The following is a 25,138-nucleotide window of genomic DNA, read 5'->3' as shown; positions in this document are numbered from 1 at the left end:
CTTCTGTTACGGCTTTTGCCTAGACAATTTCTTTAGTTTATTAAGGTGTGTACCTTTATCAAGGTGTACTTTGCCCTCGTGTTGGTAGATGAGTCAAACGCACGCACCGTCGTTGCTGCAAAAAGAAGGCTGGCATCTTTAGAACTAATCCCAAACTGAGGCCACGGAAATGGACGGGAGTCGCCTTCCTAGCTTTCCTTTGAAAGAGAGCCAAAACCAAAGCCACAATAAACCTCACCACCGTGTCCCCTTCGCTCCATGAATCAGGGCGACGCCTCATGCAGCAAGAATGGGATATTCCTGGAGATTCATGTTGCGTTTCAGACTTCGCACAGACTTTGACCTATGATGGCCATGTTGTATTTAAATAATCAGGCATGAATGGCAATAACATAATATAAATAGATAACACTAGCTGTGCCAGGCCACGCGTTGCTGTGGTGAAGTATGGTGGTATGGGAAATAAAGTATTGAGGAATTGGTGGTAGTTAGGTAAAGGGTAAAGGTTTTCCCCTGACATTAAGTTCTGTCGTGTCTGACTTTGGGGGTCTCAATTTCTAAGCTGAAGAGCTGGCGTTGTCTGTAGACTCCTCCAAGGTCATGTGGCCAGAATGACTGCATGGAGCGCCGTTACTTTCCCACCGGAGCAGTACCTATTCATGTACTCTCATTTGCATGTTTTTGAACTTTAGGGTTGGCAGCAGCTGCCTAAATGAGTCCTAACTCTGCCTGTCCCCTGGGCTGAGTGGGTTGCTAGGAAACCAATGCTTGGATTGTGTCCTGCTGCATAGTAGAAAGGATTGGGCTGGATGGCCCTTAGGGGTCTCTCCAAACTCTTGTGCCTGTCCCCTGGGCTGAGTAGGTTGCTAGGAGCCCAAGTGGGCGGAACTTAGCCTTGTAACTTGCAGCAATTGGATAAAAACAATTATTCCTCTCCCTCTAATTAGGACTTTATTTTTCTTTTCTTTTGGTTATATCAACCTGGAGGCGTGGATGATGGGTTGTGTTGTCAAATTTCAAGGTTGGGGGGCCTGTAGTTTTGTTGTTTTGTGGGTCGCCGTGATGCCATCACTGTTATATATATATAGATATATACCGTTAGAGGCATGGGATCAGCAAAGTTTTAATCTGCTTAATATTATTTGGTATATACTTAGTATAATCTTCAGTCAAGAGATACAATCTTCCATTGATATATACAGCTCAACATTGATGAACTCTCCTGCTTCAATATCTACTAATGGAACTATTCAGGATACATCTCCAGTGGAGGATCTCTTGCCCCAACTTGAGATTTAGAAGTAAAGCACTCCTAGAATCAATGATTTACTGGAAAACTATTCATGCAGAGTGCCAAAAAAATTTGGGAAAAAACTTTTTGATGAAACCGGAATACTATCTTTTGGGAATGTTTGATTCAGACCTATTCGCGGATCAAAATAAATAAATGTTGTTTACATATCTAATCACAGCTGCAAGAATGGTCTTTGCAAAAAGATGGAAATTGGATAATATACCGGATATAAAGGACATGGACAAATTAACATTTTTATTAAAAGAAAATAATGGCAGTGGAATAAAAAAGACCGATTGGTCGATTTTGAAGACTACTTTACAAAACTTTAAAGCCTGGAGAGGGAAAGAAAATTCTCTTCTCAAATATATTATTTAGTTTAAAACCAACTATTGCTATTAAACAGAAGGAAGAAGAATGGAAGTTACAAACTCCCGCCTTTTTTTCTTCCCTTTTTTCCTTTTTTTCTTTTTTTCCTTTTTCTTTTTTTCTCTCTCTCCTCAACACTCTTTCCTACTTTCCTATACTTATATTGTCCCCCCACTTTTTATGTAAATTAAAACCTCTTTCCTTTTAATTTCAATAAAAATTAATTTAAAAAAAAGAAGTAAAGCACTCCTGACAGATGCTCATCCAACCCCTGTTTAAAGTCTACCACCTTGTAAGGAATCCCATTCTACAGTTGAACAGCTCTTACAACAAGTTATTTCTAAAGTTTTGTGTGGAATTTCTTTTCATGTCATTCAAAACCATTGATTTGTGACCTCAAGTCTCTGGAGCAGCATGTCATTGTCACTTGCGCAGCTATGCCTCAAAATTTAGCCTCTTGCCATGTGCAGTTTTTGTGTTCATTTGTGTGCGTATAATAAAATCACAACAAAAGCTCCTGGAAAAGAATGGACCAAGAAATCTATTGATTTTTGCGCCATTCTCCGTAGTTAACGGAACCAAAAAATTCATGTGCCTTTTTTGACAAACCATGATGCATCAAAGCAGAAGTGATTTCAGATTATCCATTCATTGCTTATTTTTATTAGTTTTGTTTCACTTTTTGATCACCTCATGGTTTCTGGCTCTAGGTGTTTGGTTGGAAGACCTGCAATTTGCACACATAGACCATTGGGACTTTTTTGAGAACTGGTCAGAAAGTACCTTCCAACTCTAACAACGTATTTTGTAATGCTAGGGCATGAGCATTAAACATATATATTTTTTTATCTCCCCAACTAAAGGGACCCTACATGCTTCACCCATGGGGTTTCATGGGTCATTTGAAGACATTGCAAGAAATACTATATGGTAAGATAGTGTTGGGATGGAATATATACTTAAAAACAGATCCTTCTCAGCTGCTCTCCCAATAGTTTTCAGTTAAGTTGGCTTCCCTTTTATTTCCCATGTCATGCCCAAATACATACAAGCATGACAGGCATTTGAGCAGTTTAAAAGAAAACGCACCTGATCCACCTGAATGAAAACAGTGTGTGTGTGTGTGTGTGTGTGTGTATGTGTGTGTGTGTGTGTGTGTGTATATAGATAGATAGATAGATAGATAGATAGATAGATAGATAGATAGATAGATAGATAGATAGATAGATATGACTAGGTCCCCTTCCACACAGCTGAATAAAATCCCACATTATCTGCTCTGAACTGGAATATATGGCAGTGTGGGCTCAAATAACTCAGTTCAAAGCAGATATTGTGGAATTTTCGTGCTTATATGGCTGTGTGGAATGGCCCTCAGATGGTGTAAACTATAAAAAGTGTGGGAAGAAGGAAGAAGTGCAAAAAATATGAAGAAGTGACCCGTACAAAAGGATACTTGCCTCGGGATCTAAAATGAACTGGCAGTTCTTTCATGCTTACATTTCCTCCTCAGAAGGTGGGGCATGGACCTTTCAATGTCCTGCTGGCACTCCCTCTCTCTGCTTTTTCAACCTTGCGCTCTGATGCTCACCTGCTGCACAAACAGGTAGACTTTGAGTTCTACGGGAGCCGCAGCAGAAATAGCCTGCTGGATTCAGGTAAAATCTCTGTGCCTTTTCTGGACGGGACCGGATTTGAGTGGGTGGGGTGCTATTAATGAATGCAGTAATCAGCCAGCTTTATTTATACCCCATGAAGCTTTCCGTGTTCTGCACGCTTAGAGTGGACGCCAGAAATGTGAACCTTACTTTTGCTAAATTGCATTGGTCAGAGTGATTAGTGCACTGATTAATTCCTATCCCTGTTGTCCCCAACTTTTACATTAAAAGAAGAGTAAGGTTTAGGTAAAGGTAAAGGTTTTCCCCTGACATTAAGTCTAGTTGTGTCTGACTCTGGGGGTTGGTGCTCATCTCCATTTCTAAGCCAAAGAGCCAGTGTTGTCTGTAGACACCTCCAGGTCAGGTGGCCGGCATGACTGCATAGAGCACCGTTATCTTCCTGCCAGAACGGTACCTATTGATCTACTCACATTTGCATGTTTTTGAGCTGCTAGGTTGGCAGAAGCTGGGGCTAAGAGCGGGAGCTCATCCCACTCCCCGGATTCGAACTGCCGACCTTTCGGTCAGCAAGTTCAGCAGCTCAGCGGTTTAATATGCTGTGCCACCGGGGGCTCTAAAAGAAGAGTGTTTTTACATATATTTATGCTTGCAGACCGAAAGGTCCCAGGTTCAAATCCCAGGAGCGGCTTGAGCGCCCACTGTTAGCTTCAGCTCCTGCCAACCTAGCAGTTCAAAAACATGCAAATGTGAGTAGATCAATAGGTACCACTCCGGCGGGAAGGTAACGGCGCTCCATGCAGTCATGCCGGCCACATGACCTTGGAGGTGTCTACAGACAACGGCGGCTCTTCGGTCCATAAGTCCATATTGAGTCCCTTGCGGGGTGTTAAGGGCAGGGTAAAATATGATAAATAAATAAATACATGAGTCTGAGGAGAGAAACTAAGGGAGACTAAAATCTTCCACCGTAGTGCAACTGAGTTGTTAGTGGCTCGTTGCTAATAAATAGGCCATTTGGAGACCATGAGTATGTGTGGTAGTTTCGTAGTTCCAACATTCCTTGGGCTGTGGCGCAGGCGGGAGAGCAAGCCAGTGCAATTAACTGCAATGAATCACTCTGACCAGGAGGTCATGAGTTCGAGCCCCGCTCGGAGCCTATGTTTGTTTGTCTTTGTTCTATGTTAAAAGGCATTGAGTGTTTGCCTATATGTGTAATGTGATCTGCCCTGAGTCCCCTTCGGGGTGAGAAGGGCGGAATATAAATGCTGTAAATAAATAAATAAATAAATAAATAATATAGGTTATGATCTAGGTCACTGCTTCTTAAACTATGGGTTCTCCTTGGCTCAATATTGACATCCCAAAAAATTGGCAATAGTAAAAGGTTTCTGAATGCCCCCTAGTGACTGTTTTAGACGTTTACACAAATCATTTGCTCAGAATTTACAGCGGACTCTGCAGAAGATGCTTCGGCTGTACTTCATAAAAAGGAAAATCAGCCTGTTTAGTGAGCCTTGCAAATACTGTTTTGTTATCAGTAAATGTTTGACTTGTTCACCTGTTTTATATACCTAATATACTCAGGGTCACGTAAAAATTTCTTGGACCAAGATAGATCCCGGCGAGTGAAAAAGGTCGCCTTGGCACATTGGCATCGTTATAATGTTGTATTGTGCCACCTAAGAAATGTTTAGAACTTTAGAGGCAAATTATTCAAATAAATGAACATACAGTCATATTGAATCCCTAATGCTATCCAGTCACTGCATTACTTGTGATACTTGCACACAGTACAAGTTTGCTCTTTGTACCATTGAATGTGCTTTGAATATTTATGAGGGAATGTGCCTGGTTTTATAGGTTGTTGTTGCTGCTTCTGTTAACTGCTGTCAAATAAATGTACATTTGTGGGGCCCTTGAAGTCCTCCAAGTCACGCTCTATGTCCTCAACATCCCTGTTTAGATTTTGTCTTGCAGACTTGATTAAGTCTATCCATCTGGAATGAGATCTTCCTCTCTTCCTACTGCCTTCTGCATTACCAGATGTTATTGTCCTTTCTCGGGAATCGTGTCTTCTGAGTCTCAATTTAGCCATTTTGGCTTCAATTTTGATGTGCCCATTGATTTATTGTTTTATCAGTGCAGGTATCTGTAGAATTCTTCTCAAACACCATATTTCAAATGAATTGATTCTCTTCCTATCAGCTTTCTTCACTGACCAGCTTTCAGAACCATACATAGAAACAGAAAATGCAATGCCATGGACAATTTTAACTTTAGTATTTAATTACCGTATATCAGGGGTCCCCAAACTTTTTAAGCAGAGGGCCGGTCCACAATCCTTCAGACTGTTGAGGGGCCGAATTATCATTTGAAAAAAAATACAAACAAATTCCTATGCATACTGCACATGTCTTACAACAACAACGAAAGAACAATACAAATACAATATTTAAAAATGAAAACAATTTTAACCAACATAAACCTATTAGGATTTCAATGGAAAGTGTGGGCCTGCTACTAGCCAATGAGATAGTCAAGTTAATTAGGATTGTTGTTGTTGTTGTGTGCCTTCAAGTCATGTCAGACTTTGGCCGAGCCTAAGTCTAAAATTAATTATTTATTTACTGCATTTATTTACTACATTTATATCCCACCCTTCTCACCTCGAAGGGGACTCAGAGCAGCTGTATGTACATACAATATATTATATTATTAGCATAACACAATATTATTATATATTACTATATTGAACTATACCACTATACTATTATATAATATCTAATATATAACATATAATATTATTATATGGTATTACTATTAGTATTATATTGTATAACATAAGATTATTATCAATATTATATGTCTATACAATATATTATATTATTAAAATTGATATAAAAATATTATATTATAAAACTGAGGGCGGGGGCCAGGTAAATGACCTTGGAGGGCCGCATCCAGCCCCCGGGCCTTAGTTTGGGGACCCCTGCCGTATATACTCGAGTATAAGCCGACCCGAATATAAGCCGAGGGCCCTAATTTTACCACAAAAAAACTGGGAAAACATTGACTCCAGTATAAGCCGAGGGTGGTAAATTTCAGAAATAAAAATAGATACCAATAAAATTACATTAATTGAGGCATCAGTGGGTTAAATGTTTTTGAATATTTACATAAAGCTCAAATTTAAGATAAGACTGTCCAACGCTGATCAAATCATTATTCTCATCTTCTTCAATGTAAATGTGCTTATATATCCTTTTAATAATAATAGAGTAAAATAATACATGTAATAATAATAATAATAAATACAGGAAATTAATACAAGTAATAATAAATAGAGTAAAATAATAAATGCAATAATAATATAGTGAAATAATAAATGTATTATTAATAATAACAATAGATAAAATAAATGTAATAGTAGCAACAATAATAGAGAAAAATGATAAATGTAATAATACCAATAATAATAGAGAAGAATAATAAATGTACCATATATTCTCGAGTATAAGCTGACCCAAATATAAGCCAACCAAGACCCTCACCCGAGTATAAGCCGAGAGGGGCTTTTTCAGTCTTAAAAAATGGGATGAAAAACTAGGCTTATACTCGAGTATATACAATATATGTCTTGACATTTCAGGATCTTATCTAGTTCCTTCATAACTGTCCTAATCTCCTTCTGATTTCTTGACTACAGCTTCCCTTCTGATTAATGATTAAGCCAAAGTATGGAAAATCTTGAATGATGTCAATGTCTTTGTTGTTCAGTTTGAAGAAAAATAAAGTCCTAACTAGAGAGAAAGGAATAATTGCTTTTATCCAATTGCTGCCAGTTAGAAGGCTAAGCTCCTCCAACTTGGTCTCCTAGCAACCCAATAAAAATAATAAAAAACACTAAAAATTAATATAATAAATACTATAATAACAGAAAATAACTAAAAATAATACAAGAAAATAATAAAATATAATAAATAAAAATATAACTTACAACAAAATTAATAAAAAAAAATGCAAATAACGTCAAATAAAAATTACACAACAATTTTTAACCAATTCCACCACCACTTTGCCACAGCAACGCGTGGCCGGGCACAGCTAGTAGGATTATAAAACCACTGCAGTGACAGGAGGAGCATGGATGAATTAACCTGTTAGTCATCACATCCAATATATACATGAAAATGCTAATTAAAAACAGATATAGTTTGTCCTCTACATCCACAAATCCAAGCTCTCATGTCTCAAAAATACTCAGAGGAAAAAACATCCAAAAAGCAAGCTTTGATTTCCCTCGCAAGTGCCATGCAATACGTAAAGGCATATCCTGCTGTAGCCTTTCATTATTTCACAGATCTTCAGGCTCCCGGGCACTTGTTTCAGTTCTCTATTTTTATTTAAGGGCATCATTTTACTACAGCATTGTATATAATGGGACTTGGGTATCCATAGATTTGGTATCCATGGCAGGTCCTGGAACCAAACCTCAGCAGACACTAAGGAATCACTGTATACAAACATGTTGTTAACACCTATGATGTGCGTTGTGAATGTGCAGAAATTCTGCTATGCTGACTGTTGGGCTGTGGCAACTGTATTCCTAAAAAGTAATTTCTCCCTTCTGGGCGTGTTGTGTCTTTGAGCCTTTGGCAAAGTACAACATGTCTATAAATGCCTCTGTGTACCAAGAGATTATATGAACGTATACGTGCCTGAGTCGAGTTGACCTGCAATACCGCCTCCACACCTTTGCAAATCCAGAATCTGTGCCTTGGCAAAAGGCAGGGCATATGTACTGACAAAAGGCTTTCTGAATGAGAATGCATTTACTTTATGTATTCTATAAATAACAAGTAACAATTTCCAGTTCCTGATTAAAGCTATTGTTTAAAGATCACTCAAATGCGTGCTTAGAAAGATTTTGATGGTTTTTTTTTTCCAAGTAACAAAAAGGAATGGGGGATGCAACCGGTTAACTTTTTCAACACTATAAGAAGTAACCCTAACAAATTACTTTTCAAACACTACAAGTGTTGAGTGTTGGAATTGCTTTTATAAAAATAGCTTTCCTATTTATGTTTATGTGATTGTTTTAGTCAATTGTTACGTTTTGTTTTTGTTTTTAATTCTTACAGTGTTTTATAGTGTTTTCAGTGTTTTATTGTACAATGTCTTATGCTGATTTTATATTGGAAACCGCCCTGAGTCCCTTTCGGGAGAGAGGGCGGTATACAAATAAACTTTTACTTACTTACTTACTTACTATGTAGTTGTTATGCTTTTTCTGCACTCTCAACCACTGTATAGTTTCATGCACTGGTCCTTTTATGCTGGTATAAGTGGTGGCTTCTCTTTTGTGTCATGTTTGCATAGGTGAAGCCAAACCCACAGAATAGGTAAAATCTGGTTCATACAGGGTGGGTGGAGAGAGAGAGAGCACAACAAACAGAAAACATCCATGTGCGACTAGGGATCTTAACTGCTAATGATTTGCTGGGACTGATTCATGAAAGAAAATCAACTTGTCAACGCAGAATAGCAAAATGTTGTTGTTCATTCGTTCAGTCGTTTCCGACTCTTCGTGACCTCATGGACCAGCCCATGCCAGAGCTTCCTGTCGGCCGTCACTGCTCCCAGTTCCTTCAAGGTCAAGCCAGTCACTTCAAGGATCCCATCCATCCCTCTTGCCCTTGGTCGGCCTCTCTTCCTTTTTCCTTCCATTTTCCCCAGCATCATGATCTTTTCCAAGCTTTCCTGTCTCCTCATGATGTGGCCAAAGTCCTTCATCTTTGCCTCTTATAGCTTTCCCTCCAGTGAGCAGCCATTGGGCATTATTTCCTGGACTGGTTGGATCTTCTTGCGGTCCAAGGCACTCTCAGGATTTTCCTCCAACAGCACAGTTCAGAAGCGTCTCTCTTCCTTTGCCCAACCTTCCTTATGGTCCAGCTCTCGCATCCATAGGTTACTATGGGGAATACCATTTCTTTAACTATGCGGATCTTTGTTGCCAGTGGGATGTCTCTACTCTTAACTATTTTATCAAGACTGGTCATTGCTCTCCTCCCAAGAAGTAAACGTCTTCTGATTTCTTGGCTGCAAAATGTATTTATTTATTTATTTACAGTATTTATATTCCGCCCTTCTCACCCCGAAGGGGACTTGTATGCATATAAGGCAAACATTCAATGCCATCTTCTATATATATAAAAGAGTGATGGAATCCTGGCGACCGCCAAAACAACAAAACTAAACACCCCATAACCTCGAAAATTGACTACACAACCCATCATCCATGCCTCTAGGTTGATACAACAAAAAGAAAAGAAAAATAAAGTCCTAATTAGAGGGAGAGGAATAATTGTTTTTATCCAATTGCTGCCAGTTAGAAGGCTAAGCTCCGCCCACTTGGTCTCCTAGCAACCCACTCACCCAGGGGACAGGCAGAGTTAGGCCTCACTTAGGCCTCTTCCACACTGCCTATAAAATACAGATTATCAGATTTTAACTGGATTAGATGGCAGTGTAGACTCAAGGCCCTTCCACATAGCTATATAACCCATATAAACTTATATTATCTGCTTTAACTGGATTATCTGGACTCCACACCTTTACCTTAACTACCATCAATTCCTCAATACTTTATTTCCCATACCACCATACTTCGCCACAGCAACGCGTGGCCGGGCACAGCTAGTATACACATAGAACAAAGACAGAGACAGACGCAGAGGAATTTAACCTTCTCCTGAGGAGATGTTCGATTTCGGCCACAGGGGGAGCAGCTGCTTCATCATCCACTGCGACGGCACTTCCTCATTCCAACGGCGGCTGGATGATTTTTTTATGGAGTCGTAAATTAGTTAAATTAGCCTCCCCACTTTATAAGTGGTACCTTAATTTCCTACTTGATAGATGCAACTATCTTTCAGGTTGCTAGGTCAGCAACGAGCAGGGGCTATTTTTTATTTTTAATTGTCGGGTGCTCACCCCACCACGGGCTGGCCTCGAACTCATGACCTCTGGTCAGAATGATTTATTGCAACTGGCTGCTCACCAGCCTGCGCCACAGCCCAGCCCCTATGTTACCCTACTGTAAATGCTTTCTGCGCCTTCAAGTTATCTGTCGATGTATGGCAACCCCATGAATTCCCAATGGTTCTCTTTGCCAAGGAGTACTTGGAGATAGTTTTACCTGTCCCTTCCTCTGAAATACAGCCTACAGCAACACAGTATTTGTTTGTGGTTAGCTCCTTAGCTTTCAAGATCAGATGGGACCTGGTGCCTTTGGTGTATTTAGGCAGGTAGTTTACATAATTTCATTTAATGTGCCATAAATTTAATGACTAAAGATCAATATCTTCCAGTATTGCATAAAAATAATCTTAATAAACCCATTATGAACTGTGCGTTCCAAGTTTTCCCTTGAATAGTTTTGGGTTTGTTGTAAGCAGGACATTGCCTTTTCTGGCTGTTTGTTTCTGTTTTCTTATTGCAATAGGAAGTTTTTTTGCTTGGAAAAAAAGGGAATTACAGTCTTCTTTCCTTAAAGCTACATGTTCCTAGATTCTTTCTAGCAGGGAAATGACAATTAAATGGTATATCTCTGTGTTAGTTAGTGGTGTCACTGGGTTCACTGGTGTTCGGACACAGCTGCTATGGGCTTCCCATTCCACAATGGCATCATATGCATATTCAGCACCAAAAGAGAGGTGTAATATGTCCATTATAGATCTCAGTCCAGATTTGCAATATGCAAACTCACTGCAGGCTCTCTTTGATTCCCTTCTCAGCTATGGAAACCCATTGAACGGATTTGTGCAAATCATACTCTTTCAGCCGCAGAGGCAGGAAATTGCAAATCTGCTTTTCAGAAAACAACAACCTGAAGACAAGGACATAACTAAGTGCAGAAAAGAAACATGGTAGATCTAGTGCCAAAAATTGCAATACAATAGGGTTGTTGTATGTCTTTGGGGCTGTGTGGCCATGTTCCAGAAATATTTTCTCCTGATGTTTCGCCCACATCTATGGCAGGCATCCTCATAGGTTGTGAGGCATGGAGAGACTAGGCAACGAAGGTAAATATATATCTGTGGAGAGTCCAGGGTGTGACGAGAGTCCTTTGTCAGTTGGAAGCCAGTTAATGTTGCAGTTAATCACCCTAATTAGCATTGGAAAGGTTTGTCTCTTGCAACCTTTGTTCAGAGTCATTAGCCGTCCCTGGGGCAACATTAACTGGCTTCCAACTGACAAAGGACTCTTGTCACACCCTGGACTCTCCACAGATATATATTTACCTTCCTTGCCTAGTCTCTCCATGCCTCACAACCTCTGAGGATGCCTGCCATAGATGTAGGCGAAACGTCAGGAGAGAATATTTCTGGAACATGGCCACACAGGTCGAAAGACATACAACAACCCTGTGATCTCGGCCATGAAAGCCTTCGACAACACATTGCAATACAATATTTTGCCTGTTCTGACGCACAATCCCAGCTTCATATATGGAATCTAAATTGGTGACAGAGATTTTAGGATTGTGGTGTGGTGGACCTGATTCAGTGAGAGGCTTCTGCTGAGAGGGGAGGGGAAAAAGCAGATCCCGTGCCTGGCATAATTAGGAAAACAACTAAAATAAAGTAGCCAATATCATAGCACCCCTGATGTGATACCATCTGGAATACAAGATACAGATATAAATACTGTACACCAGTGGTTCTCAACTTGGAGTCTCCAGATATTTTTGACCTTCAACTCCCAGAACTCCTAACAGCTGGTAAACTGGCTGGGATTTATTTATTTATTTATTACAGCATTTATAACCCACCCTTCTCACCCAACAGGGGACTCAGGGCGGCTTACAATAAAACATACATATAAACCTGTACAATACACTATAAATCAGTTAAAAATTAACTTACATAAAACATTCATAAAAAACATTATAAAATACAGATAGGCGTGTTCAAGTTTAAAAGACTGGGTCTGTCAATTGAGTTCCAGCGTACATAATAGTAATTAATGCTGCTGATTCTTAATCGATAGCCTGGCCCCACAACCAAGTTTTAACCTTCCTACAGAAGGATAGGAGGAAGGGAGCCTGCCTGACTTCAATGGGGAGGGCGTTCCATAGGCGGGGAGCCACTACTGAAAAGGCCCTGTCTATCGTCCCCGCCAGCCGCACCTGTGAGGCTGACGGGACCGCGAGCAGGGCCTCATCTGATGATCTTAAGCTTCAAGGTGGGTCATAGCGGGAGACACGTTTGGACAGATAAGCTGGATTTCTGGGGAGTTACATGCCAAAATCATCTGGGGAACAGGTTGAGAACCACTGCTGTACACTAAAATAATGGCATGCTTCTTCACAGTAAGAAAAACTGCTGAAAATGGCATTCAAAACCATCAAGGTGCTGGAACAACTTCACCACTAAGAATGCTTAAAATAGGAAGGAGAATTTGGATAAGGAGAACCTACAACCTCATCACACAATGAATGTTGAGTGCCCTAGGATTGAGTGATGGAGCCCCACACACCCATCCCACGGTGTAGCCGCACTTCCGGTAGGGCTCAGTTGCGCAATTAGGGTGGCAGCTTGGTAGCATGTGGTGCCGCCAATACGGGAACCGACCCATGTTCCATTTGGAATAACAAGGCTAATGTGGGGTTAAGCCGCATGTAGACGCTTCCCCACATGTGATGAGGAAGCATCACTGCTGGTCAGGCAGGGTGCAGGGATTGCCCCACTTCCCCACCGATTCACCAGGCAGGGGAACCTCATCAATGTCATGAGCTCCTTAGTATTTCTTCCCAGTGTTCAGACCTGGGTTCGTCCACTAAAAAATCACTGCTGCAAACTGTAGTTGCGACCACAAACAAGGATGAAGCCTTGCTTCTGTATGTTTCTGCATGTATAGTGCTAACAACAGAAGGGCAAGTAAATGATTAAGCCTTTGCACAGCAACAGGCAAAGGAAACAATGGCATGAAACCTGTTTCCGAGAGTAGATATTTAAAAGAATCCTACATGCTACAAAAGAAGTATTAAAAAATGGACAAAATCCTGTCTTTAGTCCCAACTGGCCAATGGTGAAGTGTGATGGGAGTTAGGAGTTATATGACTTCTGCTGTTGGAACACATGTTCCCTTCCTTGCTTTGAGTGTTTGGTAAGAGAGGGCAATTCAATGGATGCTGCTTTTCTTAAGACACATACAAAGGTGTCCCACCCCCATTTCTATACACTTTTGAAACAGTTTACAGACGGAGTCCCACAGAGCCCATAATACAATGCAAAACTACTCCCACTGGTTGCCCATAGGACTCCGTCTAGAAACTCTTTCAAAAGTATATAGAAACGGACGATTATGGAGTTTGGAAGCAATCGTCTAAAGAGCTCCCGATTCATGTGGAAATGGTCAAATACACTTATTTTAATGTGGGATGGGATCTGTCAGATTCCCTGAGTTAAATTGCTTTAGTGTTGAAGAGTGAGCATTCCTGTGGGTGGACTCCTAATGAACATCTTTTCTCACCAGTTATTCTCTTGTGTGAAATTTTATGGTATTTTTTTAAAAATCAGGAATTCTACAATTTTGCCATATCACCACTTTGCTATTGCTGTATTTCCCCCCTCCTTTAGACCTAAATTTTAGACTTCTGCAATTCTGAGATTTCCCCTTTTTAAAATATGGTATGGGCAGGGACTACACTTGCCCATGTAATACCTCAGAATGCAGAGGATTATTGTAGAAATAGACAAAAGTGCATAGTGTATAATGTATATTAGTTAGTAACTAGCTGTGCCCGGCCACGCGTTGCTGTGGTGTTGTCTGGTGGTGTTGGTGAGAAATTGTTGAGGTAGTGGTGGTATTGAATGTCTGTTGTATGGTTGTCTTTATGTTTAGTATGCACACTGAAGTGGATTATATGGCAGTGTGGAGTCAAGATAATCCAGTTCAAAGCAGATAATATAAGATTCTAAATGGGTTATATAGCTGTGTGGAAGGGCCTTGAGTCTACACTGCCATATAATCCAGTTCAAATCTGATAATCTGTGGAAGAGGTCTAAGTGAGGCCTAACTGTGCCTGTCCCCTGGGTTGAGTAGTTTGCTAGGAGACCAAGTGGGCGGAGCTTAGCCTTCAAACTGGCAGCAATTGGATAAAAACTATTATTCCTCTCCCTGTAATTAGGACTTTATTTTTCTTTTTTTTTTGTTGTATCAACCTAGAGCCATGAATGATGGGTTATGTTGTCAAATTTCGAGGGTGGAGGGCCTGTAGTTTTGTTGCTTTGTCCGCTGCCCTGATGCCATCACTCTTTTATATATATAGATAGGACAACTGTATCTCTACATCTATGAAATCTATGCCAAGATGCTTAATCGGGCTCCCCATTTCCTCCTTGTAGCTCCCGAGGTCTGATCAGCAATGGCAAATTTTCAGGGCCATGCTCTTCCAGGAAGTTTCTTCTTGCTCTTTGGCTTCTGGTGGGCAGTGAAATGCGTGCTGAAGCACTACAGCAGGAAGCTGAACAAAAAGAACAATTTGCACCGGAGCTTCGACAAACTGGAAGTCATTGAAGGCGCAGTCAAAGTCACCTTTGCAACAATAGGTGAGCTTGAAATATCATGAAACACCTGAAATTGCCGTTACCACTATCTCTAGCACCAAGCTTTTAACTAGCACTTGGAGGCAATTACTTTGAAGTAAGTCGTTCTTCGTAATTTGTTGTTCTTTCCCAGTAACAAAGGTTATACTGTCAATATGTTACATGTACAATATACGCTGTCCTTCCCCCACAAAACCCCCACAAAAACAGTTAAATCTGTCAGTGATAATTGTGTGTATAATTCAAGGTAATGTGCACATGTGCTTTCTTTCAGAAGGGATATAAGGAGCTATGATCTAGCCTTTTGCCCTTTCCCAAAATGTCACCCCAAAGCCACTTTGAAGCTAAGTGGAGTGGAGAAAGCCATTCAGAGGAAGACGTGGTTGGTCTCAGCTATAAGGGGGAATAAAATAAGAATGTACATTTCTTTTCTCCTTACTGATGAGACCAGCTGCTTCTTAAATCTTTGAGTCTGCAGTGCATGGTTTTAGCGTTGAAACAAAATTTTTGGTAATGTTGTCATCTTAATAGATGATATCCTCCCTAATAGGGAGAGATCTCATTTATCCCATTCCGCTAGTTTTTCTCTTATCTCTTTCCATGCCCTTTCATAGTTATTTTTGAATAGTTCTTAATTTTTCTTTGTAATGTATATTCCTAGACATTTGGCTTTCTGTACAATATTATATTCTTTATTTTCTTTTAGGTCTTATTTTTCTGATTCTATCAGATTCCTTGTTAAAAATTGACCTTTCTCTTTATTTACCTTTAATGCAGCTAATTCCGAGAAGTTTGTCAGGGTATTATTTAATTCTTTTGCTGAGTCATTGGGGTTTTCTAAGGTCAACACAATATCATCAGCGAAGGTTCGAATCTTATTTCCCTGCTGCCTGGGCACCCTTTATTTCCTTGTTTCCATTTATTTGTTTTATAAGCATCTCTATACACATAATAAACAGGAGTGGCACTACTGGATAGCCTTGCCTGGTACCACACCTTATTTCGATTCTTTGTGTTTTCTCCCCATTGATTATCAACAATGCATATTGGTCTTTGTATATAGTTCTTATTGTTTTTTTCTAAATTGGTCTCTCATATCATGGGCTTTCAGAACTTCCATCATAAAGTCCCAATTTAGGCTATTGAATGCTTTTTCTATATCTAGAAAGAGTATCATTAATTTCCAGCTGGGATATTTGTCAAATCTTTCAATTATATCAATAAGGCATCTTGTATTCGGATTAATTTGTCTATTCAATGAAAAGCAAACTGAATCTTTTGAGATTGTTCTCTTTAGGATGCAATTTGTTTTGAACTACATCTCCCAGAATTTCCCAGCGGGCAAGGACATGGTGGATTCTGAAAGTTGTAGTCCAAAGTCAAATGCAGACATGCACCACAAATTCTCTGCTTCTCAATTCCAAGATGACCCTTTGGGTTTGATCTTCCTTTAGATGAATCTTCCTTCCAGATAGATCCATTCATGTTTTCCCTCTCTCTGTTCTTTAGGGATTCTTGCCGAGCAGTTTGTTCCAGACGGTCCTCACTTGTACCTCTACACCAGAGAGCCATGGAGTTGGGTGAAGATGATGAACTGGCAACACTCCACCATGTACCTGTTCTTTGGCCTGTCGGGGGTCATGGATGTCCTCACCTATAGCCCAGCTAGACTGCCTTTAGGGCTGGATCGGCTTATGCTGGCCATTGCTGTGTTTATCGAAGGTTGGTGCCACTGCAGTGATTTTAGGTGGATCAGAATCAATGACTCTTATACATTGTGCAACAATCTCATCTTTCACTCCTTGATGGTTCTGTTTTTGTTTGCTCTTTCCAAGAGGAGAGAGACAAAAAAGGAGGTAGCCAGTATGGCCTTGACCTAAAGTTCTGGCTAGGAAATATCTTTAGTATGTTTTTAGGACACATGTTCTAAGAGGTGGAAGGTATCTGTTTTCCATACCATGCAATTGTTTTCACCCACATGTTGTATATATAGGATTCTTTGTCTTCCTTTTGGGCACTAGAAATTGAACACCAAGCTTGACCAGTGAGGTATGAATTTCTGAAAAGAAGCAAAATAGCTTGATCAGTGGATTGATGACCAAGAACTTCATCACACAGGGGGCTTCATCACATCGTAGGAGGCTTGCACCCCAATTTATCATGGAGCCCTACATCATCCATCACATGATGCTTGCTGACCTCCAGTGGGGCTCTGTCAATCAACTGGGGCACAAGCATCCTACAATGCTGTACCCAGAACATGGGAGGCTTCCCCATGTGTGATAGAATCATAGAATCATGGAATAATAGAGTTGGAAGAGATCACATGGGTCATCTAGTCCAATTCCCTGCCATGCTGGAAAAGCACAAAGTGATGGGAAAGCGTTGCTATAGGCGAGGCAGGATTGTCCTGCTGCCCCGCTGATTCGCCACAGAGGCTGGCAAATCACACTGCACAACCTCATTAATGTGATAAGGTTGCAAGATATGGAATAAACATCTTTATTAATATTGCCTATTTAATTGTTTCTGATATTCCAAAACAACTAATGGGGGGAGCAACCTGGTGCGGCCACGTCTGAGGCAATGGTCATACCTAGACCTTTTCCGCAAATTATCTGAAAGAAACCTCACTTGAAATATCTGGTTGCTCCCATGTGGGTGTTTTGAGACTATTTTGACTAACTGCTCCATCTTAAAGAAATCTAGAATTTGTAAATTGGAAAACTGCTTAGAATTTTCTGCTACTAAGAACTATAGCTCTCTAGCTGAGTACTATGGTGGCTGTTTGGTGACTTGGCCAGTGTCAGTGTTGTTAGATCTCTCCCATCATCCCCAATGACTCCCTCCTTCCCTCTATATAGCCACTATTTGTAATGGCTGCAGTTCTAAATATGATTTCCATTTCAACAGGCTTTCTCTTCTACTTCCACGTCCACAACCGGCCAATGCTGGACCAACACATCCATACTCTACTCCTGACTGCCATCTTTGGTGGTAGCATCAGCATTCTGTTGGAAGTCTTCCTGCGAGATAACGTTATCCTGGAGCTCTTCCGTTCCAGCCTCACCATTCTGCAAGGAAGCTGGTTTTGGCAGGTTGGCCACCCTTGGATTGACTTGTTGGGACTGGGTTGCCTCTGGTGATGTCCAAGTGGCCAAATGGTTCCACACAAACTGCCTGAAGGCTAAATGTCCAGTTATTCCTGGTGGTGGGCAACGGGCTGAAATCCGGGGCTCTCATTGGACCTTGGGACACTTGGCTATCAAGTGCTTATTTAAAAACATATTCAAAGTGCTCTCTACAACCATATACCAAGGTCTCCCTACAATCACCTGTTTCTTTGTTTACTCACCTGGACCTTAAGGTCGCCTTCTGAGGTCTTTCTCTCATTGTGAGGTGGAACAGATGACTGAAGGGAGAGGGACTTTTGCCCATCACTCATGGCATCTCAGTTGTGGAATATCAAGATCTGAACCTGATCTCTTTGCTCAGCATAGGACAATGATGGGCAACCTTTTGCACTTGGTGTGTCAAAATTCACCAAAAAACCTAGCATGACTTGGGTGGTGTGCCACTTTGAGAAAAAAAAAACATAATTTCACAATATATATAGTTTAAATAACTAAAATATATAATTGTAATATATAACTGTATTTAATCAATCAAAAACTATTTACTACCGTTATTTCCATGTACAACAATCTATGGTACCTCTTGCAATTTCCACGCTGATTTCTCTCTATTGTAGTTTCAATGTAGTCATGAATAATGAATAATATAATAGTAATAATATAATAATAGACTACAATAATAATAATAATAGAATAATAGAATCATATATATATATATATATATATATATATATATATATATATATATAGTGTATAATTCCCATGGAGTAAACTACAAAACCACTGGACCAAATCACACCAGATTTGGCCACAAAAGACATAATCATCCAATCAATCTGCATGCGGCAGTGTGTCAGCAACAATGGCTAGGTGTGTCAATGCTGACACGCGTGTCATAGGTTGGCCATCACTGGCATAGGAGCAATTATGACCTTATTTCGCTATTGCAAGGACGATGAAAAGACATTCATAAACTTCTCTGCACTGGGCAACGACACAGCAGGTGTGACTGTTTACTCTGTTTGCTCTGACTGTTTGTTTGCAGAGAACCCCTGAGCATTCACTATGCCCCTGTGTTTTTGCATGGATAATCACACATGTTTCTTTTCCACCCAGATTGGCTTTGTGCTGTTTCCACCGTTTGGAGGGCCAGCCTGGGATCAGGAGGACCACGAAACCATGATGTTCGTCACCATGTGCTTCTGCTGGCACTATGCCGTAGCTATCCTTATTGTGGTTCTCATTTATACTCTGGTTCACTGGTAGGTTTTCAGAGATATTGGCTCATTTCACTCCAATCTAACTTTATTGACTCTGCATGACTTGGCAAACAAAGACAAGTAGTTGCAAGGTGCAAAATAGCATTGAAAGAGCCTTGTTGGGGAGCCAACAAGGGAGGCAGAAGGCAAAGTGGGAAAGAAGTCAATGTGGTTTTTCTTAGACTGTATAGCTAGATGTTCCATTTTGTAATGTTTCTCAGATCAGGAAGGCTTGGACCAACAGATATTTGAAACAACTAAGACCTCAACTTGCTATCCAGATACATTGGGTTGCCTCTCCAGATGATCTAGAGGTCTACCTAGAGATGCTTATATAGGAATCATTAGACCTTCTAGTGAACTTCTATGGTCATCTCACTAGACATTGGCCATAGAGCCATTCTGAAGGACACAAGGATTCTCTCCATTAAACAAATATTTATGTATTTATTTACAGCATTTATATTCCGCCCTTCTCACCCCGAAGGGGACTCAGGGCGGATCACATTACACATATAGGCAAACATTCAATGCCTTTTAACATAGAACAAAGACAAACAAACATAGGCTTCGAGCGGGGCTCGAACTCATGACCTCCTGGTCAGAGTGATTCATTACAGTTAATTACAGCTGGCTTGCTCTCCCGCCTGCGCCACAGCCTGGGCTTTTCTGTATTTTTCCACTTTTGTCTGGGTCCTTTATCCCTAATTCCACCAATCTATTGCTTATGTTTACAGGTTTAATGCTTATTCATTGTTATAATTATAGTTTTTTATTATTGTTTTCCTGGTGTCCACACAAAACTAACTTAGTATATTTAAAGCAACGTTGAAACATTGCTAAACATTCTTAAGCAGAGATGAAAACACTGTAACTGTAAGATATCTGGAACTGTAAACATTCTCCCACCGAAGAAATAAAGTTATCATCTATTGCACTACAATCTACTCCGGCAATCACAAAAGGAATTACTGTATATACTCGAGTATAAGCCTAGTTTTTCAGCCCTTTTTTTAGGACTAAAAAAGACCCCGTCGGCTTAAACTCGGGTGACGATCCTGGTTGGGTTATATTTGGGTCAGCTTATACTCGAGAATATATGGTGCATTTATTATTTTTCTCTATTATTATTGGTATTATTACATTTATTATTTTTCTCTATTATTGTTACATTTATTACTGTACTCTATTATTGTTGCTACTATTACATTTATTTTACTCTATTTTTATTATTATTATTAATACATTTATTATTCCTCTCTGATATTATTATTATTATTATTACATTTATTATTCCACCCTATTAATTATTACATGTATTGTTTTCCTGTATTTATTATTATTATTACATGTATTGTTTTCCTGTATTTATTATTATTATTACATGTATTATTTTACTCTATTATTATTAAAAAGATACATAATCACATTTACATTGAAGAAGATGAGAATAATGATTTAATCAGAGTTAGACAGTTTGATCTTAAATTAGAGCTTGATGTAAATACAGTAGAATCTCACTTATCCAACATTCTGGATTATCCAATGCATTTTTGTAATTAATGTTTTCAATATATCATGATATTTTGGTGCTAAATTCATAAATACAGTAATTACTACATAGCATTACTGCGTATTGAACTACTTTTTCTGCCAAATTTGTTGTCTAACATGATGTTTTGGTGCTTCATTTGTAAAATCATAACCTAATTTGATGTTTAATAGGCTTTTCCTTAATGCCTCCTTATTATCCAACATATTCGCTTATCCAACATTCTGCCAGCCCGTTTATGTTGGATAAGTGAGACTCTACTGTATTATTTTCCTGTATTTATTATTATTATTATTACATGTTTTATTTTACTCTATTATTATTAAAAGGATACATAATCACATTTACATTGAAGAAGATGAGAATAATGATTTGATCAGAGTTGGACAGTCTTATCTTAAATTAGAGCTTGATGTAAATACAGTAGAGTCTCACTTATCCAACACTCGCTAATCCGACGTTCTGGATTATCCAACGCATTTTTGTAATCAATGTTTTCAATATATCATGATATTTTGGTGCTAAATTCATAAATACAGTAATTACTACATAGCATTACTGTGTATTGAACTACTTTTTCTGCCAAATGTGTTGTCTAACATGATGTTTTGGTGCTTCATTTGTAAAATCATAACCTAATTTGATGTTAATAGGCTTTTCCTTAATGCCTCCTTATTATCCAACATATTTGCTTATCCAACATTCTGCCAGCCCGTTTATGTTGGATAAGTGAGACTCTACTGTATTCAAAAACATTTAACCTACTGATGCCTCAATTAATGTAACTTTTGGTATCTATTTTTACTTCTGAAATTTCCCACCCTCGGCTTATACTTGAGTCAATGATTTCCCAGTTTTTTTGTAGTAAAATTAGATGCCTCGGCTTATATTCGAGTTGGCTTATATTCGAGTATATATGGTAATTGCAAGTACGGAACGAATAATTGTTGCAATTGCAAAGATTTAGTTCCATTTGCAATAACTAAAGATCTCTTGCCATAGACGAGAAATGAGAAACTGTAAAGGAAATTGGAGGAAGGCTGATTGCCATCCAGTTGCCTTGCAAGAAAAATTAGCAATAACCTTTCATCTCAACAGTGTCTCTGACTGACGGGATCTCCTTTTGTCACTCATTGTCCATAGCTTCATCAAGAGATGTAGAGCAAGCAGTGGACTGACGGAGATCAAGCTGGGTCTCCACAAAGAGAAGAAGGCGAAAGAAGACCGCGCTTCCCTCTTAAACGCATCGGATGAAGAATGAGCGAAGACACCAGCCCACATTGGTCTCTTAAGACTTAACAAGCAATTATTTTTTTTTGGAAAAAAAAAATCTTACCAACACAATTGTGACACGACATCACAATGTGATTATTATCTTTAAAATATTGGAACACTACTAATACATTAAGTATCGTTGCTGCTTTGTTAAAGGGACACTATGGCAGTAACCCATTCATATGCAAGAGAGAGCAAGGGAGCGATCTTTGGAGCGTTCTTCCATGAAGTACATGGATAGTACAGAATTACGCCATTATTGAACTATAGCAGCTAACCGTTAAAAAAAGAGGATTTTTTTTCCAATTCTAAGAATAGTATTAAGCGTGTAATGCATTAAAGAAATGTCTGAGATTTCCTTATGAGTGGATTTAATTGCTACCAAGATTCTGCAATCATCACAATGGATACAGAACATGCCTTTCCGATTCTGGGGTTTCAGTGCCAGGGATTTGTTTCCTTGAGATCTCCAGTGGAAGAACAAGAAGACCAGATCTGAGCCGTGACCACCATGAACTCATTCTCACAAAAAGGAGTCATTTGTGCTAAGACTGGTTGCCGAACCATAGCAGAAAACGGGGGCCTTAATGGATTGTTTCCAGCACCGGAGAAAAAACCACCTAAACATTATTAGAAAGAATATCCTGATAATAAGAGCTGTCCATCTGTAGAACATGCTGCCCGGGAGTTTGGTGGAGTCTCCTCCCGAGATTTTCATGCGGTGGGTGGATGGCTATCTGTCAGGAGCCAAAGATTATAAACCAGGCGTGGGCAAACTTGGACCTTCCGGGTCTTTTGGACATGAACTCCCACAAAACTTAACAGCTGGTCACACCTGGAGAGCCAATGTTTGGCCATGTCAGTTGTGAACGGTGGCCGAGCGGGAAACTGCAGCCTGATCCCTGCTCCTGCTGCCTTGTTATTAGCAATGCTTCTTAAGGCCCATTCAACCTCACTCCTCAGGATGTCTGGTTCTAATTCACTCACCACATCGTCAAAGCTATCCTCTATATTATTATCCTTCCTATACAGATCTTCTGTATATTCTCGCCACCTATTCTTGATCTCTTCAGCTTCTATTAAATCCCTGCCATCTTTGTTTTTGATCATGCCCATTTTTGCCTGTTTCTGATTTTCTGGAAGGGATCTCTTGTCCTTCCTATCCTATTGTCTTCTTCCACTTCCATGCATTGCTTGTTCAAAAATAGTTCCTTGTCTCTACTGGCTAACAACTGGAGGGCCAACGTTTGGTCATGCCAGTTGTGAATGGTGGCCAAGCGGGATACTGCAGCCTGATCCCAATTAGCCATATGTGGCCATTTCTTTTCGTGTCAGGAGCAACCAGAGTTGCTTCTGGAGTGAGAGAATTGGCCATCTGCAAGGATGTTGCCCAGGGGACGCCTGGATGTTTTGATGTTTTACCATACTTGTGGGAGGCTTTTCTCATGTCCCCGCATGGAGCTGGAGCTGATAGAGGGAGCTCATCCACACTCCTCCCAGTGGGATTCGAACCTGGCAGCTTTCAGGTCAGCAACCCAACCTTCAATAAATTAATATATAGATTGCTCTCTGGTGCCCTCCGGTGGTTGAATGGGACACTGCCGCCTGGTGCCAATTACCCAATTTTCCTATATTACATTAATAAATAGATTGCACTCTGCTGCCCTCCTGTGGCTGAAGGGGACACTGCCGCCCTGTGCCAATTGCCCAATTTTCCTATATTAAATTAATATATAGATTGCTCTCTGGTGCCCTCCTGTGGCTGAATGGGACACTGCCGCCTGATACCAATTGCCCAATTTTCCTATATTAAATTAATATAGAGATTGCTCTCTGGTGCCCTCCTGTGGCTGAATGGGACACTGCCGCCCTTTGCCAAATGCCCAATTTTCCTATATTAAATTAATATAGAGATTGCGCTCTGGTGCCCTCCTGTGGCTGAATGGGACACTGCCGCCTGATGCCAATTGCCCAATTTTCCTATATTAAATTAATATATAGATTGCTCTCTGGTGCCCTCCTGTGGCTGAATGGGACACTGCCGCCTGATGCCAATTGCCCAATTTTCCTATATTAAATTAATATATAGATTGCTCTCTGGTGCCCTCCTGCGGCTGAATGGGACACTGCCGCCTGATGCCAATTGCCCAATTTTTCTATATTAAATTAATATATAGATTGCTCTCTGGTGCCCTCCTGCGGCTGAATGGGACACTGCCGCCTGATGCCAATTGCCCAATTTTCCTATATTAAATTAATATAGAGATTGCGCTCTGGTGCCCTCCTGTGGCTGAAGGGGACACTGCCGCCCTTTGCCAAATGCCCAATTTTCCTATATTAAATTAATATATAGATTGCTCTCTGGTGCCCTCCTGTGGCTGAATGGGACACTGCTGCCTGATGCTGAATGCCCAATTTTCCTATATTAAATTAATATATAGATTGCTCTCTGGTGCCCTCCGGTGGCTGAATGGGACACTGCCGCCTGGTGCCAATTGCCTAATTTTCCTATATTAAATTAATATATAGATTGCACTCTGCTGCCTCCCTGTGGCTGAATGGGACACTGCCACTGTCATTTGGCTCAGGGGGGCAGTGTCCCACTCAGCCACAGGAGGGCACCAGAGAGCAATCTCTATATTAATTTAATATAGGAAAATTGGGCATTTGGCACAGGGCGGCAGTGTCCCATTCAGCCACCGGAGGGCAGCAGAGTGCAATCTATTTATTAATGTAATATAGGAAAATTGGGCAATTGGCACCAGGCGGCAGTGTCCCATTCAGCCACAGGAGGGCACCAGAGAGCAATCTCTATATTAATTTAATATAGGAAAATTGGGCATTTGGCACAGGGCGGCAGTGTCCCATTCAGCCACCGGAAGGCACCAGAGTGGAATCTATTTATTAATTTAATATAGGAAAATTGGGCAATTGGCACCAGGCGGCAGTGTCCCATTCAGCCACCGGAGGGCAGCAGAGTGCAATCTATTTATTAATGTAATATAGGAAAATTGGGCAATTGGC

At 40.2% G+C, this 25,138-nt stretch overlaps 1 protein-coding gene across 1 annotated transcript; it reads left to right on the top strand.

Annotated features, from left to right (window-relative positions):
- Nucleotides 1–2,953: 2,953 nt before the first annotated feature.
- Nucleotides 2,954–22,471, top strand: LOC100565851 (transmembrane protein 45B). The gene is made up of 6 exons (XM_062961271.1): nt 2,954–3,321; nt 14,694–14,897; nt 16,404–16,616; nt 17,808–17,992; nt 19,145–19,290; nt 21,983–22,471. The coding sequence occupies exons 2-6, from the start codon at nt 14,714–14,716 to the stop codon at nt 22,098–22,100; spliced, it is 846 nt and encodes a 281-aa protein (XP_062817341.1). The 5' UTR covers nt 2,954–3,321; nt 14,694–14,713; the 3' UTR covers nt 22,101–22,471.
- Nucleotides 22,472–25,138: the final 2,667 nt, after the last annotated feature.

The sequence above is a fragment of the Anolis carolinensis genome, unplaced genomic scaffold (assembly GCF_035594765.1).
Source record: "Anolis carolinensis isolate JA03-04 unplaced genomic scaffold, rAnoCar3.1.pri scaffold_8, whole genome shotgun sequence".
NCBI classification, from domain to species: Eukaryota; Metazoa; Chordata; class Lepidosauria; order Squamata; family Dactyloidae; genus Anolis; species Anolis carolinensis.
Note: the sequence above shows the minus strand (reverse complement) of the source record. Positions and strands in the feature narration are given on the sequence as shown.